At 40.7% G+C, this 20665-nt stretch overlaps 1 protein-coding gene across 1 annotated transcript; it reads right to left on the minus strand.

Annotated features, from left to right (window-relative positions):
• Nucleotides 1-545: 545 nt before the first annotated feature.
• HAS2 (hyaluronan synthase 2) lies at nucleotides 546-19927 on the minus strand. The gene is made up of 4 exons (XM_044293838.1): nucleotides 19472-19927; nucleotides 7786-8412; nucleotides 3802-3903; nucleotides 546-2169 (listed from the first exon to the last, which is right to left on the minus strand). Exons 2-4 carry the CDS (start codon nucleotides 8410-8412, stop codon nucleotides 1240-1242), a joined length of 1659 nt encoding a protein of 552 aa, XP_044149773.1. The 5' UTR covers nucleotides 19472-19927; the 3' UTR covers nucleotides 546-1239.
• Nucleotides 19928-20665: the final 738 nt, after the last annotated feature.

Consider the following 20665-nt stretch of genomic DNA (forward strand, 5'->3'; position numbering starts at 1 on the left):
ATGGTCAATACAGGTGAAATTAGGTGTAATGTTGATGTCATGTTTATCCCATATACAGTATGTCTGGAAATGCTCCAATGTATCTGCTGAAGGTGTCTATAGACTATAATGGGTCTGAAATTTACCAAAATAGTCTTTTTGTGGCATAATTTTGGGTGGTATGCTTCAGCGTACCTTTCAATACAAAAGGATCCCACAAAATATACATGCAAACAATTAGGTAACGTATGCAACCATTTTTACTGATATTACATAGGAGGAAAAAAAATAATGTGAACAGAATCTGTCCATTATTTTTGGCAATTATGAACCAATTGTATACAATTTGCTAAACTGTAAAAATGCAACCAAATTTATTGGCCAAAAGAATTGTCATTTCCTTTAAAATTTATGAATTTCAAGTTTCAAAATTTGAACCTTCAAAAATGTTCCCAGAAAACAGATGAAATGATACTAATAGGCGCTGTCAACATCATGAATACAAAGAGATATAAAAGTACAAATAATTATTTTATTCTTGATGAACAATATGAACTGTTATAAAGTTTCACATTTTGGCCAGTATCAGTAAAATAAAAAAAACACATTTCAAAAAGAATAGAGAACCAAATGATTTATCAGATATGTAAAATATAAAATATGTAAAAACTTTAATCATTGGCATACAAATAAAACACAATAATTAATACAATAATATAAAAATACAGCATAGCCATTATGCTTTTATTTAAAGCACGCCTGGCATTTATAATTGATGACCAAAGAGCCATCACTAAAATTAAAAATAAAATAGTTTATAAATAAAGTTGAAGTGTATTGCTAGAGCCGACTGGCCCACTTACTAGGAACTTTTCCAGAGGAAAAAATTAGAAAAGATCCTATCATGTATGAGGCCTAAAAAGCTTTCCAACTCCTTTCCACCTTGACCACCCAGACATAAGCATGACCAGTGAGGTATATGGAACATAACACTGTCAGGCAAATGCACAATTTAAAAAGTGCACAAAAATAGCCCTGTCCCGAAACGAGGAGAGCCCTGGTTCAAAGTTGTGTTTCATTTTCTTGAAAGTATTTGGCATTGAATACGTGAAAATGAGCCACAATTAGTGTTTGTTCAAGTCCCAGCAGCAGTATTGCAATTCCCATAAAGACATGATTTCATGTCCGTAATACTCCTAGACAAATAAAAATAGTCTCTTAAGGCTTTCGACAAGTTTGCATACAGGCAATTGAGTATCATCATACTTCAATTCCCAAGTTGTATTGCTGTTCCTTCTTCCTCCTGCCACATTTTGTGATTAGAGCCACGTACAAAGTCAACAGCATCACCCAGTAGCACGCGTATAGTATTGCACCGATTATGAGAACTGTCTGTTCAGATTCTGCAAATGGCTTTTTTGTTTCCTTCCATATGGTGTAAATTACACCCCCAGAAAGGATTGTAAACCAAACGGTTATAGGAATCAATCCTATAAAGTTAACAACAACAGTTTTTCTTCCCGATGTGCCCCAACCTGCTTTGTTGATGGTCGCGATGGCAAACATCTTGGCAGGTAGTAAACTAGACATGTAAAGCACTGAGTAGAGCGACATAAAAACCATAACAATATTTCCCCGTAGAGCGCTGGCAAAAGAAGACTTGATGAGGCCAACAAATTGCACAGTCAACAAAAAGAGCAAGATGTTCCATATGCGACCTCGGTAGAATAACTGGATTACAGTGGCTATTAGAAAAAATGGGAAGAATCCGGTGATCACAGCTTCATAGGTCATCCATAAATGGTGTTTGTGGAACCACATGGAGTTGTATAACCATTCACGGAAGTAGGACTTGCTCCAACGTGTTTGCTGATTAAGCCACCTTAGATACTCAATAGGGGTTTCGGTAAGGCATTTGGATCGTGCTGTGTATTTAGTTGCAAAGCCAAGACTCAAAACTCTGTTGGTTAGATGCCTGTCGTCTCCAAAACTACACTGGGAACCCAAAAATTCTTGATTGTACCAATCTTCTATGAATTGATGCAGCAGTGAGTTTCTGTACATCCCAAGAGGTCCACTAATGCATTGGACACAACCAAAGTAGGACTGGCAGGCTCTCTCGATGTTGAAGGCCATCCAGTATCTCACGCTACTTAGAAAAGAGATCCACGAGTCATATTTATTCAAAATCTGTGTGGAGAAAATACAAATTATTAGTTTATAGGAAAATTAGATAAGAAGTATTTAATTTTATTCAACTCCTTATAAGGCGATTGAGGTTAGAAAAAGATGGCTGCTTTCTTCCAAAAACCGTGCCACTTCTGTCCGCAGGATGTCTGTGGTATTTCAGCTCATCCCTATTGAAATGATGCTGTTTTTGGAGGAACATATGCATGTTTTGCAATCCCATAAGATACATTTTCTAGTTTTGCATACAGTCATTCAACTTGCATCCATGATTCAAAAGTATGAGTTTGACATAGACGTAAGGTACAATTAGAAAATGACACTAATATAGATCTAAAAATACAAAAAGGCATTATACATCAGTATCCTATCTAAATACATGGATGAGAGTTAATACAGAAATAATGACTCTGGTTGAGAATGACATCAGACTAAATTATATGTATGAGGCAAAGGAACAATAGACCAGTGAGCAGAACATCAAAAGGAACATCTAAAGTATTTCTCCTCCATTGGTCATATTTTATTGTAATTGTAAAAGCACAACCGCTTGTCTAGCTGGGCTGCACTTCCTGCCAGTCCTCAGGATAATCATAAATTAGAATTTCAGCAAACCCCATGTCATCCAAGTGACTACAAGGAGTATTGCTTTCAAAGGGATAGTGCTAGCCAAAACCAGCAAGGAGCTCCTGGAAATGACAGGCTATACACAGTCTGGCTAGGGTTACAATCAGACATCTCTATTGGCAATAGACAGCCGCCAACCTTTTTGTTTGGGAGACATACAGTATAATATCCATAGAGCCCTACAGGACTGCTGAGACTTGCATCATTGAAATGTGACCAATTTAACTTGGAATTTGCTTGAGCCAGAAGCAAAATGGGCCTGGCACTGATGCAAACATTGGTCCCTGGATCATTATCTACTATTCATAGCACATCCCCTTTGCCAACTTTGAGCCACCTTCAGGCAATAGAGGAATGAGTGCGACAATTTTCTTTTCACCCCTACAAAAATGTTCCCTTGTCAAACAATAATTTGACATGTATTTCCATGGTTAAAAATCCCAAAGCTGATCTTCGGATTTCTGCTGCAGATGTGCCGCTCATTGGAGGTTGATGGTCTTTGGGTTTCGTTGCAGATTCTATGCCAAAATCCTGGTCAGTGATGACCCTTTTGAACATAGAACTGCAATTATGCTCTTTGCTTGGGCTATATCTATATATTTTCCCTGAACTGGAATCCAACGTTTAGTGAATGTTTTTAATATCTTTATGAATATTGTCCTGCGGCATACATGGACATAACCAAAGGGTGGCAAGTCACCATAAGCAGAACTGTAGTTAGACTCAATTTGCTGCTTTAGAACTCTATACACTCTGGCCCAGGAAATATGGCTTGTTTTTACCTCGGCCCCAGAACTTGTGCCCATACATCTTCAGCCCCCCTGCCAGGAAGCTGATTTGCCTTGGTTACGGTAGTTAGATAGACAAGGGCAGAAAAATAAGGTTATCCTAAATATGCCTCAGTTCTTATGTACTTGGATTCACTGTATATACAAATACATGACTGACTAGTATATAAACTGACAACGTAAAAAGAAAATTATAATAATTATCACAATTTAAATTTACCTGCACATCTCCACCTACTCCTCCCACCATGTGGTCTTCTTCCAATACTTTAACCATCTCAACGGATGAAGCTGGGTCAAGAACTGTATCCGAATCACATACCTAATAAAAACATAAAAAAATTTAAATATTCAGGATATGAAAGTTAAACACAGAAAAAGTAATTTATAAATCTATAACGATATTGACATTTTTTTTCTGTTTCATTATGAATTTTTTTATTATGTCTTATTTAAATTATCTGATTTGGTTTTTATGATGGCCCAATTTTTGGGGAATTTTTGCTGTAAGCTTTTGGTTCTGTCTCTCATATAAAGCTGTCATGAGTTAAGTATAACTGAAGCACGATCCCCATCCACTTGGACACTGCAGGTGCTACGTATTGTCGTGTTGCAATGGAAGAGGAACACAAACTCTAACATGGGTCTCTATGCCTCGTTTCTCTGATGAGATGACACCGCTTTCAGCAACAGGCTCTTATTGTGTCATTTTTATTGCTATCTCATTGCTCAGCAAATAGAATATTTGCAGCTGTTCTGCGCTTGGCTGAAATGAACAGAATATTGAGTCGTAAAATCTAAATAAACTCAGTCAGGCCCGACCAAAGACAGAGGAGAAATGTGTAGTCAAGAAATACAAAAATACTCAAATTGTTGCTTTTTTTCAACCAATCAGCAGGCACATAACTAGCACTCATGTAAACGTAAAAATAAAAAAGTTATGGCTCCGGGAAGGCAGGTAGTCAAAAACGAAACTGAGAAAAATTGAAAATGGCTGCGTCAGGAAAGGGTTAATGTTAAAATCTTGCATTGAGACACAGAAGCAATAAGTTATGCCTCTACCACTCAGATTCATATTCACAGGTCAACCATGATGGCCTTTGAGAGGTCCTACCCTTTGAGGTCAATGAGGTTCCTTAATGAAGCAATACTTGTGATGAACAATCTCCTGCAATTTTGTGTATACAGCACTTATGCAGACCTATGTGTTTCCATGGTTACCGAGAACAAACAAATATGGTCCGTTCCTGCAGTAAAATTTAACTTCGCTCTCTCCGCTCCATCCTCTTGCTAACTTATACACAGTAGAAGAGGAGCAGATGGATGAGGCACTACATAGGAACTGTTTATAATTGGTGTAACCCAGGGAAACTCATTGGTCTGCATCAACGCGGTATAGGCAAGTTGTGTTTTCCTCAAAAATATTTGCTAAGTTGCTTCGTTCTTAATTTCCGATGCGTCATTAGGCATCAAGACATTCGACTGAGCTTTGAGAAATACGTCTTTGGCTTAAAAGAAATAATTCCAGACGTTACACCTCCTTGCACATCCCTTTCTCTACATTAAATGGATAAGGCCTGCTTTTTTTGCTCAAATTTAACCCTCCTACACGACTGTTCATGCCGAGCCAGAAAATAAAAAGAATAATCGAATAAAACCTGCCTTACACCGAGAGCCTAGTTTTCCTGGAAAAATGCCACTAGACTGTTTAGGGATTAGAACACTCACATATTTAACGTCAAACATTGAAAAAAATTTCACCAGATGTACTCTATGTGCTGGGGCAAGGAGACCCTCCCTATACAACAGGATCCTAGGGGATAAGAGGACCCGCCTGACTCGTAGCTATGAGACAGTCAAATGGATTTGGAAGGTGATACGGCTGAGGGATTTGGGGCGGACGATTTTCTCAAGAGAAAATCATTTTGGGTTTCACCTTTGCCAACAACCAGAAGATCTAGAATGCTGTGTGCTCGTCATGGCTACAGACGCTCCGCAGTCTAGGGCTTATGGGGTTAAAGCAACTTGACCTCAACTTACATTACAAGATGCTGCCAAACTTCAGGTGCTGGGGAGTAAAAAGGGAAAAGTGTACGCCATATGTAGCGCCGAAGAACATTCCCGACATGTGTTTCATCTTTGTGCTTTTTTTTGTAAAATATAAGGACAGCTTTGTTTCAACTGTGGGAAAATATTTTTGGTATATTTTCTATAACTGGAGCTAGAGGTTTAGGGTTGTGGCCGAAATATAAAAATAGTGAATACAAAAAATAATAATAAATCATATTTTAACTTATTTCAATGCTAACTAGCACAGATCGCTTTACCATAACTTGCTTTTTCCCTAGTAATGATGTAAAGGTGTAATTGTCCCCAGTAAAAGTGGCCCTTCGGCTCAAGAAAAAAATCCACATTAACTGGGGAACCAACAGAATATTTACATGGTGACCTCCTTTTTAGCTTTAGTTTTGTTAATTTTCAGGCTCCTCTTCTGTTATCTAAGTTGGCTTCACCACTTCTCAGACTATCTGATGTACACTGTGCATTAGTGGTCCAAGACAACTTTCTGTTCCCCCAGTACTGCTCTTGGATTGGCCATCATTGTCCATGTGAGCAGTACTGGCCAGCCCAAGGGCAGCAGGAAGTGTCTAGAACTAGCAAATGCACAATATACATCAGATAGTCTTAGAAGCGGTGTGGCCATTTTGGATGACCGAAGCTGCAGCTAATAAGATGCCACCAGATAAGTGTTTTGTTTGTTCCCCAGTTAATGCGATTTTCTTTTCAACCAGAGGGTCGCTTTAACACCACCTTCAATCTAAAGGCTTAAAAATATTGTAAATACACGTCCATCTCCTTGTTGAGCCCTCATGGTTGTTAAGTGGAGCTAAGTTGAGATATCTAACAAGCCTTCTAGCTGTCCTGACTACTTTAGGCCCTTTCACATGATTGTGAATGAACATTTGTAGGACTATTCATTCTTTGGATCATCTTTCCATCTAAAGATCCCACCAAGCAGCTGAAAAATGAGCCATTGGCTAATTGGATACTTAATGGAACCACAAAAATCGTTTGTCTTCAGCACACCTCCCCTTGTAAATAGGGAATGTACTGCCGTCAAAGATAGGCTCACTTCTTTAAAACCATTGATTGATACATTGGGGAAATTTTGCGTGCATTCATAGGTATCATAGCAGAGGTATAACTTGAAGCCCCTGGACTCTATCACATAGTCAAATACATAGCCCACCTCTATAATGTACCATTTAAAGTCCAATGGCAGGTGTGCCTTTAGGCCTTCCTAGATGTATCTGTTATCTCTGCACCTCTTTAGTGAGGCCCCTTCACTGTAGCGATATTGAGGGCCTATGCTCTATCATTTTCTAATGGAGGGTAATAATATTCATATTCCTTTTTTTTATTATGTTGATAGAAAAATATAATTTTTTCTTGTAAAACAAATGTCTCCCAAAAAAAAGATGTTCAGGGATAAAAAAAATCTCTTAAACATGATTAATATTAGATGGGCCCAACAAAGCTCACATAAACCTTTAAGGTTTTGTATATTTTTTCAGTAACTTTTTATAATTTTAATATTAATATTAGTTATATTTTAAGGGACAGTAATAGGGGGGGTGGTACAAGGGGTGGGGGTGGGAGGTACTTAGAAGATCACGTCTATTGCCTGATGTATTTCCCACCATTACCTAATTCTAAAACCAGCTGTTTTAGCAGCTATGCTCATGTCAGTAATGTCTTTATATGAGGTCCATAGCCTACTTGCCACCTGGCTATAAAAAAAAATAAAGTGCCCCCTATGTAAGTATTAGTTAAACCTCTTCAGGTGAATATTAGATTTGCTCACTCTGATTGCAAGTGAGTGAATGCATAATCCTCTAGGAGTGTCATAGCTTTCTAGGAACACATGGAGGGGAGGGGGAGGAAGGACTATGGTGGAAGGTGGCACCCTGTCGGTTCTCAGGATGACGTTATCCACTTTCATTTCACTTCACAGTTTGCTCGGCCTCTTTGTACAAGGGGGAAACCAACTTTCATGGGGCACGATGTGTCTTAAACAGCCTGAATGGTTCACTGTGTCGACTTAGAGCCTGGCATATCCTGTAACACTCTACACGGATTGTACAAAGGGCCTTTTATTTAGGACATATTTCTGTTGGCGAACATGCAGCAACTTATTACCTACCTGCACATAATCCACGCTTAGGCCCAGAGCTTTGAAGGCAGTGTACATCACTTCACGTTTTCCTCCCCACTTTTGCATGATACACACGTATCTGTTGTTTAGAACCAGCTGAGTGACTTGTTGTTTGCTCTCTTTGTGCGACTCTTCTGTTTCCCCGGGACCTTTTTCATGGAAGTTATTTTTCCAGACGTAAGTGGCGCTTCGATCGCTCCCCATAATCTCGCTAAATATATCCATCATGTAAAGGTCATCTTCCGAGTTACCATCGATGACCATGATGACCTTCATTCCTGGATAGGTCAACCATTTCACAGACCGTAAACATTTTCGTAAGTAGTCAGGGTCCTCTTGATATGCAGCAATACATAGGGCAACTGATTTGTTCAGTTTGATAGGGGTTTCAAGAGATCTCTTCATCTTTCTGTGCTCTAGGTAAGCAAAGAGGCTTTGGATGAGGAGATGTAGTGCTAATATGGCACCATATAGTCCAAAAGAAAAGTAGTAGTTGTCCGTTTGGATAAACTGATACCCGACAATATAAGCAGCTGTAATTCCTAGTAAGAGGGACACTCCGAAGAGGGTAGTTCCGATTATTCTAAGGATACATATAAATCGTTCACAATGCATCTGAAAAGACAAAAATATACAATCACACATGGAACATTATGTCCAATTATTCTTAACTATATGAATGCTGAAAGTCACCGTGCTGACCCCTCACCCTACAGAGGTATAACAAAACTTGATGGCTTCTAACATCAACCAAAATTGCGAAAAGTAAATGAGTACTTCAAATTAGTACATAAGACAAAGACCCATCAACGTCATATCTAGTAATCATAAACTCATTGAGTACACATAGACTGCATGCAGATGTTTCTACCAGAAAAGCTTTGGATGTCAGTTAGACATACACTAGTAAATTTGAATGTCAGTCCAAAGAATGATTAGTCAATATATCTAGGTCTATACTCATTTGTAGCTAGGTCATATTGATGAGTCATGAGTGGCAGACCAATGGAGGCCTCCTTCTGGATCTGACCTTGATGACATATCCTAGCAATATGCAATCAATGTCTAAGATGAGACAACCTCTTTATGCATGTTCTAGCTTTCAAATAGTTGACATGTCTAGCTCTATGCTCATGTGGACCAAGGTCATATTGGTGAGGCATGACGTTTATCAACCATGTGAATGTTTGTTTGAAGATTATATTCATGGGGTTTTCATATCCCATTTCCAATGGTAGAACTTTCTTATATTTCCTTTTCGTGAAGACAGTGATAGCACATGGCTTAGTTGTTTTGTTTATTACAAAAAACATCTCCCGTAAAACAAAGACCAAACCAGACCAATGCCCAAAACATGTCAGATCAGGTTTTTGGTAGTGTTGATCGTGAATATTCTAATAGAGAATTTTTATTGCAAATATTGGCACTTTGAGAATTCGCGAATATCTAGAATATAGTGCTATATCTTCGTAATCGCGAATATTCTAGATTTTTTTTCATCAGTACCCATGATCCCTCACTGCTTATTGCTTGTGGGCCAATGAGAAGGCTGCAATATCTTTGACTTTAGAAGTAGTGTTGATCGCAAATTTTCGTATCGCAAATTTTCCGATTGTCAATTTTCGCAATCAAGAAAATAATGACTGGAGTTCACGAATTCCAGAATTCGCAAATATATGATGAATATTTACCCAAATATTCGCAAATTCGAATATTGCCCCTGCCGCTCATCACTGGTTTTTGGCAGTTTTCTACCTATGACCAAAGACAATAAAAGACTTTTATCTGTTGTTATGGACGTCATACATCATTAATATCTGTTGACAAACCTAGACAGATAATTTTCCCTTCTTCTCAATACGCTTGCATGCTAAGCTCAGCATGTGCATGTGTTGTGAATATGGAGAGGGGGTAAGTTGCTATCAGACATCTCTGGAGCCAACTTATTATCCCAAAGAACAAATGGATCAGTGTTAAATTTCAACATGACTCATCCTTCTTACCTCCGACATCATCTATTGGGAAGATTTGGGAAGTTTCTATACACATAAGATAATCATTCAATCCTGCCAAAATTGGGGGTTTCAGTTGACTTTTCTCATATGTGTACAGGACTTTAGGCCTATAGCTATAGTATGTTATTGAGGAAGAGAAAGCTTTAGTACTGGGAGAACTAAAATAGGTTTTAATATCTTCAGATTATCACTATTAGGGCTCATTAACATGTCCACTATGACATCCACGACAAGATGGTCAGTGGTTCATCTGTGAAGGTGTCTGTGAGGGAACCATGTTTGTGCTCCCATAGCAGTGAATGGAGGGTGGCATCGCCTACAAGGCTGCTCTCCATTCACTTTGGGGGCCTCCTTCTGAATATAGGAGGGAGTTCCTGCACCTATGTGACCTTGATGGCATATCCTAGCAATATGGCATCAATGTCTGAGATGAGACAACCTGTTTATGTATGTTCTAGCTTTAAATAAATAGCCATTATAGTTTTTAAAATTGGGTGTAGCCTCTATGTAGAAGGACTGAACAGGCACTGCACCGATCTTATAGGTAATTCTTTCCATCAGTCTCAAGAACCCCCGAGACAGCCCAGATTATGAGCTTAGGTGGCAGTTTGTTTTTATTTGTGGGTAGAGATTGAGGTCCTGGGAACGGTATGATAAGCTGTCTCTGGCCTTTCTTCCCTTTGTATTTTATCAGCCAGCTGAGCATGCTCTGATTTCTCTCCCCTCACATCATCTCTTGGCTTCAGCCAGCTTTTGGAACACCACCCCGTTACATCATGCAACTGCAAATTCTGCCTTTCCTGTACAGCTAGAACCAGCCCAAACATTACTTAGACGCAGGCCGACTCCAGGGTTACAATGTCCATTGTAGGATTAGCCTTGAGTTAAGACGCTTTTTTCCAGCTCAAAGCACATGCTGAAGTCGTTTGAATGCAGGAAGAGAAAAACGTCAGTGTATATTTAATAACTAGTCCTGCAGCCATAACGGAAGAATTCAAGATTTTCCTGAATTAAAGTTTGTCCAGTATTAAATTTTGCTGCATATTTGTGTTACTAAAATTAAAGCTTCAGACGTAAGTTCGTTTTCTTTTGCGCAAGCTGTAGAAGAATAAGGGCCTAAAAACTTCATGGAGATGTTTGATATGTCTCCTCCGCGGCTCAGATGGTTGCTTTCTCTTCTGACCTCTCTATATACATGAGCCAATATTAATGTCAGGGCGTTAAGGTGGTCCACCGTCCTACATATTAGATTAAGGTCAGACAAACCCGACAATTTGGTGAGACTGGCCAATGGTCTAATATGTATAGGGGGTGCCCTGACTTTCCACTGACAGAAGAATTAGACAGTTGGATGTCAACATGCACCACATTTTCGTGATAAGTCGCCTCCAGAGAGGTATCTTACACTGGCTTAATACTCTTTCCCCATTTACACTGCATGCATGGTTAACCAAGCCAAGTAAAAATGCATGTATGGGGGATAGCTCTCTAGCCAAACAAGCATTTCTTAAGTGTAGAGCCACCTTAAAACACATCTGGCAGTCACCTATCTCCTTGGTGAAAAAATGATTGGAGATGATAAAATAAAAAGGGATTTTGTGGCGCAACTCATGGGGATATTACAATGTCATATCTGTCAACTTTTTGATGTCTTAAACCGCCTTTAGTCATTAGGTTCATGTTGGTCAAGCATGCCAATTTTAATGACATTGGCCAAAGATCTTATTCTATGGGGGCATATTGACAATCCTCCAAAAGATGTTTTCCTATCTTAGACATATCTGGCCATGAAGCAGGGTCAAAAACTCAAATTTGAGATATATCTGAGCACTCAGCTATTTTCAGAACTCCCATAGAGGTGACTGGAGGGTGGCTGTACTTGCATGGTACACTCACCTTCACTCTGGGGGGGTCTGTTCTGTAAATAGGAGTGGGTACCAGAGGTGGGACCTGCACCTATCTGACATTGATGGCACAGCCTAGCAATGCGCCATCAATGTCCCAGATGGGAATAACCCTTAAAAGTTTAAAGTTGTAGACAGATAAGACATTCTGATATCGCCATGACTCCTTGCCACATGATGTGGGTGACGTCTATAGATAGAGCGTTGAGGACCTCAGTTCAGAAATAGTAGCATCTCCAGGCAGAAGACATCCCTAAAGCTCCCAAAGACACTCAAAAGCGGCATCAAACTTTTTGAGACAGGTTGGCTTGTAGGACGGAGCACAAAAATGAGTTTTTTCCTCTTTGGTGGAGTTGTTTAGTAGCAGTATGTTGCAGCAGCTCTGCACAGTACATTACAGAAGTCTTCCCGAGAAGAAGGAACCATACACATACGACTTGTTCGGTGCCAGAAAGCCAGGATATTTAAAGGCCTCACTGTGCTACTGGAATGTGATGAATTTACCTCAAGAAGCAGGTTTTTTTTTCCCCACAAAAAAGTGCCTGTACTTTCATAGAATATCACAAAAATCGCCTTTCAGGACAAACTGCGATCCTGGGAAAAAGGACAGGGGAGCAACGAGACCAGCCCCTGTTATGGGAAGTGCCCAGTGTATATCAAAGGTATGGTTATAGTAAACATTAGCACTGGGCAGGGTCATCCATCAAAGGTTCTGGTGTGCCACATGCTAATATAATGTAATTAACATCAGGGGCCGGGGCATGTAATGTTATGGAACACAGTCTCTAGTCAGACCGCATTTGTGTGAAATTAAAGCACAGCAGAATAAACTAGGTTTGCTTGTCTCCATAGGTATTATACTGTTATGAAATGTAAAGGGTTGCACATAATCATAAAAATATGGCTGCTTTCTTCCAAAACAGCGCCATAGTTGATCACAGGTCGTGTGTGATATTGCAGCTCAGCCTCATTCATCTCAGTGGTCTTGTGTTGCAAGACCAGACAAGACATTGACAGGTAGGGTACTGTTTTTGGAAGAAGTCAGCCATGTTTTTTCTATCTCATACAACTGAGGCCTGTTTAAAACGTTAGTGAATCATAAACGTGTGCTGTTCATGTTCTCCATGTTCTTATGATTTTCCACTGAATGTGGGCCAGTGGAAAAATGGAGACGAGATGATATACTTAGGTACATACTGTGGACCAAACAAGCCAGTTGAAGTCTATGGGTCTGTGAAAACCACCAACACAACACAGATGGCATCCGTGTTCTGTTAGTGTTTGTGGAATACAGATGACTCACGGTGGGCAAAAAATGGACACATGGACCAAACAAAGATCCTTCACGGACATCTTCACGGATAAACCACTGACTATCTTGACACAGAAGTCATCACGGACATAGACATGTGAAAGAGGTCTTAATGAACTTTGCATAATATAGGTGCTTATCCTAAATTATTATCTAGCTCCATAAGGTGCATGATTTATGGTCATCAAGTTGATACCGATTTTATCAAGCCATTTGTAATATAATTTTTACTCATATATGGTCACCACTAACATTCCAAGGGTGGATGTCAGGTTCCTGAGGAGCACACATGTCTCATAATACATATGATTAGATATTTTGCTATGAAAGCTAGGTGACAACCCCTAAGGGAGCTGTAATTGAGGTGTAATATTTACCTAAATCAAAGAAAAAGATGACGGGGCTCAGACCATTACCTCATGCCTGTACTAATGACCAGACACCAGCAGGATGATTATGGAAAAACACTACAGAACTGATGTTGCCACCAACCTTGTGAAGCATAAACTTGTAAAATGTATAGCTCGAGCATTTAACTTTTATTCATTTATGTGAAGTAAATCCAAGTCATCGCTGTAAAATAAAACATTCTAATAGACCTTTTTTGTAGGTGAGACATCAAAACCTGCAGTCGGTTTGGGACTACTCAAATGTTTAATTGGCATTGCATGTCTATTTGCAGGTTTCTTTCAGTCTGATACAATGAAGACTCTTAGCAAAGACTGACGTCTCAAGAATATTCTGTCCTCCCACTAAAGGGCTACCTATACTACATGAAGACCTAAAATTTAGAGCATCTCAAGGGCGTTTATCTTATACAGGCAACCCATGAAGATGCTCTTGGGTCCAAGGAGAGATGGGCCTGACTCAGATTGACAAAAATCAAAGCATCTCAAGGGCATTCATTTCATAGAGGCAGCGCTTAAAGATGCTCTTGGGTCCAAATAGAGATGAGCCCAAGACTGGCCCATGCTTTAACTCAATGAGTAATCAAGGAAGAGGGAACCAAGCTGAGGGTTAAATCTCTTCTATAAAGCATTGATTAAGTGGGATAACACATGCTTGGAGGACCCTCCTGTTCCAGGTCAGTGGTATTAGGATGAGACACATGGACAGAGCTTTTTTATATGTACATCAAGGAGCTCCAACTTTTTTATCCATACCCATAAAATATTTAAATCATGTGTTCTAACAGACTTCTAACCACATACATGTGCACATGGAAAGCAAACAAGCTTGAAACAATGCTATACTGTTTTGAGTGAAAAAAGTAAAGTGATAATCCTTGTAGAGCGTAAGCACATAAAATGAATAGGAAGAGATGGATTAATATAAAGAATGTAGAACTAACTTGATTACCCACCAGAGCCTGTGTGGCTGGATACATACACAATCTCGCTGTGGAAAATGATATCATGTCTGCAGTGGTCCCAAAGATCATTTGCCTCCTGCCAAGTGTTAGAGAGGCCAGGCATTATGGAATTAGGATTAAAACTGAAAGTTCTGGGAGAGAAAAGGAACTGCCCAATAGAGATGAGCAAAAATAGAACTAGCTATTGTGAACATGTCAATGCCTGTAGTCAAAGTCACAGTTGATTCCTCATTTAAGGTCCTTCTACATGGTCTACCAAGGTCTATGCCTCTGACATTTGTAGTGTCCAATCATTCTGTTACGATGCAAGTCAATGAGACAAAACTTTGGACAACTTGTTCATGCATGGGCGTTCCAAGGTTGAGTTGAATAAGGAAAATGAAGATTATAGAAAGAAATAAGAAATAACTGGCCCTTAGAAACTAGCAAATATATAACTAAATAGGTTGAGTTGAATAGAGAAAATGAGAAAGAATGAGAAGATGTCATGGGTGATCCTAAGTATCTTACAATAGGTAAGTACTTCAATGACCATCGTTTTTCATTAGATGTGTGACCAGTCTAAGGCTCTTGGTTCTACTATATATGACACCATGTCTTGAGTATTATATTAATAGCCCTATTGTAGGTTGCTGATATTTGGTGCTCTTATGAGATTTGTCCACTGCACCTTTTCTATTGACCATACTTGCTTAGGCAGGGTACTGGCTCTCCATAAGGAGACCAGCCCTGAGTGGAGACTTACTGGAAGCACTCCATGACAATGCTCCATGGGAAAACAATGCGCTCAAGAGAAAAGAGAAACATCTCTCTAGCACCTTGTGGAAGTGGCCCCTTAGTCACAATCTCACTTTTTAACAAGCTTCAGGAAATGACAAGGGAAAATAGCCAGGCCAATATATGTCCATCCAATCCAAGAGATTGCACCCAGCAAGCCAAAATCCTACTCCATAACGATGAGGGGCAAGCACCCTGATATCTGGCCTGGCTATTTTCCTTTGACCATACAAATGCATCGATTCCAACTGCTTGCTGTGAAACAATCGCTAAAGACCTCAATTGACAAGTAAAAGTCTTTCCCAGGTCAATGAGGCGATGAGGAGGACGTGACAGTCGAGAGGTGTTGGCCTTTGTTGGCCATATGCTGTCTCACTCATCAACTGCTCAAACACATGTTTCATTGTTGGATATGGCTGGCATGTAAAGCTGTCAACACTTGCTGAGATATTTCATGGTGGTAACCCCAAAAAGTAGCGCCAGTATTGGAATGGTTAATGTGGGAAACGTGTTCCACGTGGTACAGCTGTCTGCTACATAGTATTTCAGCACTCAGCTTCTGGCAGATACATTACTATGAGTTGCTCTGCATGACAAACCCAACTCTGCTTTACCAACAAACTCAGCCATGTTACACCCATATTTATAGATTCATATTTATAATACAGATAACGCATTGAGTTGACACATTCTTCTGTTTTTCTTGTCCACGTCTGGATTCATAAGATGTCATATATAACAAAATAATGATGAGACTTGGTTGCATGGGAAAAATATTGAAATTCTCATTGCGGGCGGTGTAATAAGTTTTACATTGCTGCAAAATGTAAAACAATTCCTTTTCCAAAATAAAAAAAATATATATACAGTGATGGTCAGTTCGCAGTGTTCGCCAGCAAGACTCACAAGTCCGGCGATGCACAGGTAAGCCCTTACCTGTGCCGGGAGCCGGTCTGAAATCAAATGCAGTTACCGGGAGCAGCCAGTTTCGAGAACAGCCGCCGGGGGCCTTCATCGGGCTGTTCTCAGAACTGCCTGCTCCCGGTGACCGCATTTGATTTCAGACCTGCTCCCGGCATAGGCACAGGTAGCATCGCCGGACGGGTGACTCAAGATGGCAGCCCGCATGTGTTCACTGGCGAACACTGCAAACTGACCATCACTGTATATATACAAAAACTGAAATAAAAATATTAAGCTACTAGATACTCCCCCTAGATGGAAACAGACTACCCCTAAATTGTAATTTTCTAAATGACCACTAGGGGAGTTTGGCAATTGTACAATCATTTGTACAAAACCTAAGGGCCACCAACTGTAGACCATAACTACGTCATCCTTGTTGTGACCATGGTTCTCATAGACCCATAGACTATTACATAATAGCGCATGCTTCCGTGGTGTCACCATAAACCCACTATCTGTGTGAATGCAGACATTAAAGTGGTTTTCCCATCTCAGACAATGGGGGCAGATTGCTAGGATATGCCCCCAATGTGTGACAGGTGTTGGTCCCACAGCTGGGACCCACACCTACATTTAGAACGGAGCCGGGAAATGAAGGGAGGGCACACCCCTATTCGCAGCTGCCCTCCATTCATTTCTATGGGGCCGCTGAAAATAGCCGAGCACTGGTTTAGCTATTGCCGTCTGCCCCGTAGAAATGAATGGGAATGGTGGCCGCGCATGCACGATGCGCTCCCATTGACTTCTATCGAAGCAGTGCTTGGTGGTGGACAGACCCTGGGAAATCTGGGGTCCTCTAGCCACAGTGCTCCATGCTTTGTTCTTGTTGTAGGTGCTGGTCCCAACGGTGGGACCCGCACCTATCAGACAATGGGGGCATATCCTAGCGATATGCCCCCATTGTCTGAGATGGGAATACCCCTTTAAAGTCAGTCAATCACGGACAGCACATTTCCATGAATCACTAACATGTGAAAGAGGCCTAAGGGTGTACCATGGCGGATAGATAGATAGGAAACCTGTTCACAATGGCCGTACTACTGTTGCTTCCGTGGTCCATAGATACTACATCACTATTATTCTTGCTAGAAGACTATAGAAGGATTTAAGCCAGACAAGTTCTATACATAGCTAAGTTACAGATAACAGAAGAGGTGGTTGTGACGCCTTCTAATCTAGAAAAATGCCCCACAATGCCTAATGGAATCTATCTGCCCAGATAAGAGCTTCCTCCCAATGTCCTACCATCCCCAGGATGAAGGCCCTGCAATCTCCGAGCTGTCACCACTAGAGTAAAACTCTCCATGCCCCTCTGTTATCTCTCCCTTCAGCTGTAACCTATAAAGTCTAGGGAACCCCAGCCTATATCCATCCATCCAATCCCAAGAAGGAAGACCACTGCGTCACTAAGGGGAGTCTACACCCCCCTGACGTCAAAGGTATTCCCCCACATGGATCTCACGGATCAGGGAGTACAAGAGGCAACTTCATTGCTTGCAAGGCAGGAGCTGAGCCAAGTCTCATACACTGGGCTCTGTGTAGAGAGAGAATTTCAGGATTAAATGGCCCAACTCACCGCTGAGCAAACAACAAGAACCCGTCTGCTTGCTCCATACAACCCAATGTACTTACAGACTGCCTCAGGTGACACACACAGTGACATCCAGGGCAATCACATTGTATGACTTGTCAGTCCATGGGCTGGTCTATTCATGACCTTGCTTTTCCCATAGACTGTAATATCCTCAATACTGTTGCTTCCAAGACAGTTCTGGTTCTGAGCCCAAGCAGGGAGGGATCATCCATGTGGTTTTATAATACAGTGTGGCTATCTAAGATGTTGAGTACCTGCCAGTAACCTCACCCTGGCCAACATGAAATAGTCTTGAATTAAGGAGGTACAACATCTGCTACATTTCAGAGCAAAACTACGGAGCATGGCGGGGATCTGCAGCAGCAACATCTGCAGAAGTCTAGCATGCAGGGTGAAATCTGTCTCAACCAAAGCGGGGATGTATCCAACCTTCCAGGCCATGTTATACATGAGGCTACAGACCATGACAAGGAACTGCAACAGACAGCAGTCTTCTTGTGATGAATGATATACTGCATTCAAAGGGTGCAAGGAGGTTTTGGGCAGTTCATGCCCCCTGGATACAATGCATAGGTTCATAGGATGCATCCAATTACCTCTGCATCCTTCATACAAATTACCCTAGGAAACCAGCATTTCATACAATGTATCCTAAGATGCATCCAATAGTTCAAGCATCCTTAATACAATGCTTCCTAGGGTATACTCTACAAGGCATGCAAGCTTAATACAATGTATTCTAGCAAGTACTACATAGCTCATGCATTCTTGATACAAAGCATCCTGGGATGTATCCAACAGCTTCTAAACTATACAATGTACCCTAGGATAGATACAACAGCTTATAAATGTTTGACACATTGTATCCTAGGAAGTATCTAACACTTTATAAATGCTTGATACATTGTATCCTACAGCTTATAAACGTTTGATACATTGTATTCCGCACTTACAGCTTGCATGACACATTTTCTATGCATGTATTCTGCAGTCCATCCTCCCTTGATACAGTATCTCCTTGAGTAGATGTTTCCACATCTCCCACCATGTGGTGCCTAACAACTAAAGCCAGGAGAACCCTGAGAAGGAACTGTGTGCAGAAGATGCTTGTCTTGATACAATCTATGTCAGCACTAACAATCATGTATGCATTAGCCAACCCTACCTTGATACAATTATCTCGGCAGAAGCTTTAGCAGCCTTGACTTCTTTTCATTGAAATGCTGAGCTGGTGAGGTGTGAAGTCACCGCTGCCAATACATAGACCCCCCTGACAAAAGCCCACCCTGCATTTGCAATTCATCATAATAGAGGTGTCTGTGTCACATCACCCTAAACCCTTTTGTCATTGCCTCTGAGGTTTGGATTTGACACCCCCCATGCTTAGACAAGACCCTGGCACGTACTCCTCCATCCCTGCAGGCTATAAGTGGCCCTCTCTCACCCCCCTCGTCTTCTCCAACTTCCCAGTCCTAAGGAAAGACACAGAGGAGAAATGAATGGACACATTCTATCAACGCACCTCTCCAATGTGTATCACTTCAGTCTATTTACAAATACAGCGGATACATTGTAACACTCTCACCTGCATCTCTATAGAACACTACAACTCTCAGCATGTCCTGACAACCCTGGGCATGACATCCCAAGACTGGTAACACATTTAAGCCATCCATTCTGAAACTCTTAGAAACAAGAAAAGAAAAAGTTTGCAGGACTTTTTTTTTGTTTTACCTTGAGAAACCCAGGGTCCCAGGAGCTGCAGTCTGATGTGTGGTCTTCAGTGTCCCAAATCTGAGGTAATGTCAAAAAAAGATCAGCTTTGGTTGAGGCAGTAATAAGGCAAAGGCTTACCACTTCAAGCAAGCAAGTGGTAAAAATATTTTTTAAAAAAATAGAGATGTCCAATTTCTGTAAAAATAAAATAAAAAAATCTATCTAGACTAAGTAGAAAATAATTGCCTTAAAGGAGCCTTTTCTTTGTCATTGCTGGTAGACAGGGAGCCTGGCAGTGCACATGTAAGTGGGCAATCCAGATGTGCTGTACCATCAGTGTGGAGCTCACACACCACTCTGAAGTCCTCTTTAAAGCCAATGTCTCCTTGTAATCTTTTCCAGACCTTCTTTTGACGTTTCCCCCCCTTCTCTCCTTTTGCTCTGTAGGCTTTCTTCCTCCTTCAACTAGAGGGGGTCTTTAAACCAGTGCAAATTGCTGGTGGTGATCCTGACTTTAATAGGGGCGGAGGGACCAAGGAGGTGGGGACTTGTGAAGAAGAAGAAGAAAAAAAAAAAAAAAGTCGCTCATTCAAAGATTTTCTTGACTTGGCTTAAAAAAAAAAAAACAACGCAATTCACTTAGCATAATTGCAACCATTTGCAAATCAGGCAAATACACATATGTTGTCACCACCTGGTCTCCTCTACGTGGAGATCAGCACTCAGGAGGGAGACAAGACTTTGGGGGCTTTTTTTTTTTTTTTGCTAAACTTTTTAACCAGAACTTTAGCCAAGTTTTGAGACTCCTTGCCAAAGAGAGCTAATGTCATCCCCGCAATAATATATCACAGCATTCATTTTACTAATAACCCAGGAGGAGGAAGGAGCTTGATCTATTCTCTCCAGATGTGAAGGGGTTAAACGTTAAGACGTTCAACTTTACTCTTCTGGGATTTATTTTCCTATTGGAAGTTCGTAGGGGATGTAGAGAGGCTCCAATATGTGCTGTTTTTTTTTTTTTTATGGTACAGATTTCCAAGAAATAATGCCCCCCTGGACAGTGGCAAAGTTTATAAAATCAGATTTAACTCCTCTCTGGAGGGCTGTTATTGCTCAGATTGAATGTCATTCATTTGCAGGGTCGCTATAGGAAGCAGCCGCTAGATGGCGCTGTTGAGAAGTTTATGGAGGCCACATAGCATATTACATAGC

Source organism: Bufo gargarizans, chromosome 5 (genome assembly GCF_014858855.1).
Source record: "Bufo gargarizans isolate SCDJY-AF-19 chromosome 5, ASM1485885v1, whole genome shotgun sequence".
In the NCBI taxonomy this organism is placed as follows: Eukaryota; Metazoa; Chordata; class Amphibia; order Anura; family Bufonidae; genus Bufo; species Bufo gargarizans.

Coding starts and splice junctions, on each gene's coding strand:
- HAS2 (XM_044293838.1), bottom strand. CDS start 8,412: ATGCATTGTGAACGATTTATATGTATCCTTAGAATAATCGGAACTACC. Junction 3,904..7,785: donor TAAGCGTGGATTATGTGCAG/GTAGGTAATAAG, acceptor TGTTTTTATTAG/GTATGTGATTCGGATACAGT. Junction 2,170..3,801: donor GAGTAGGTGGAGATGTGCAG/GTAAATTTAAAT, acceptor TTCTCCACACAG/ATTTTGAATAAATATGACTC.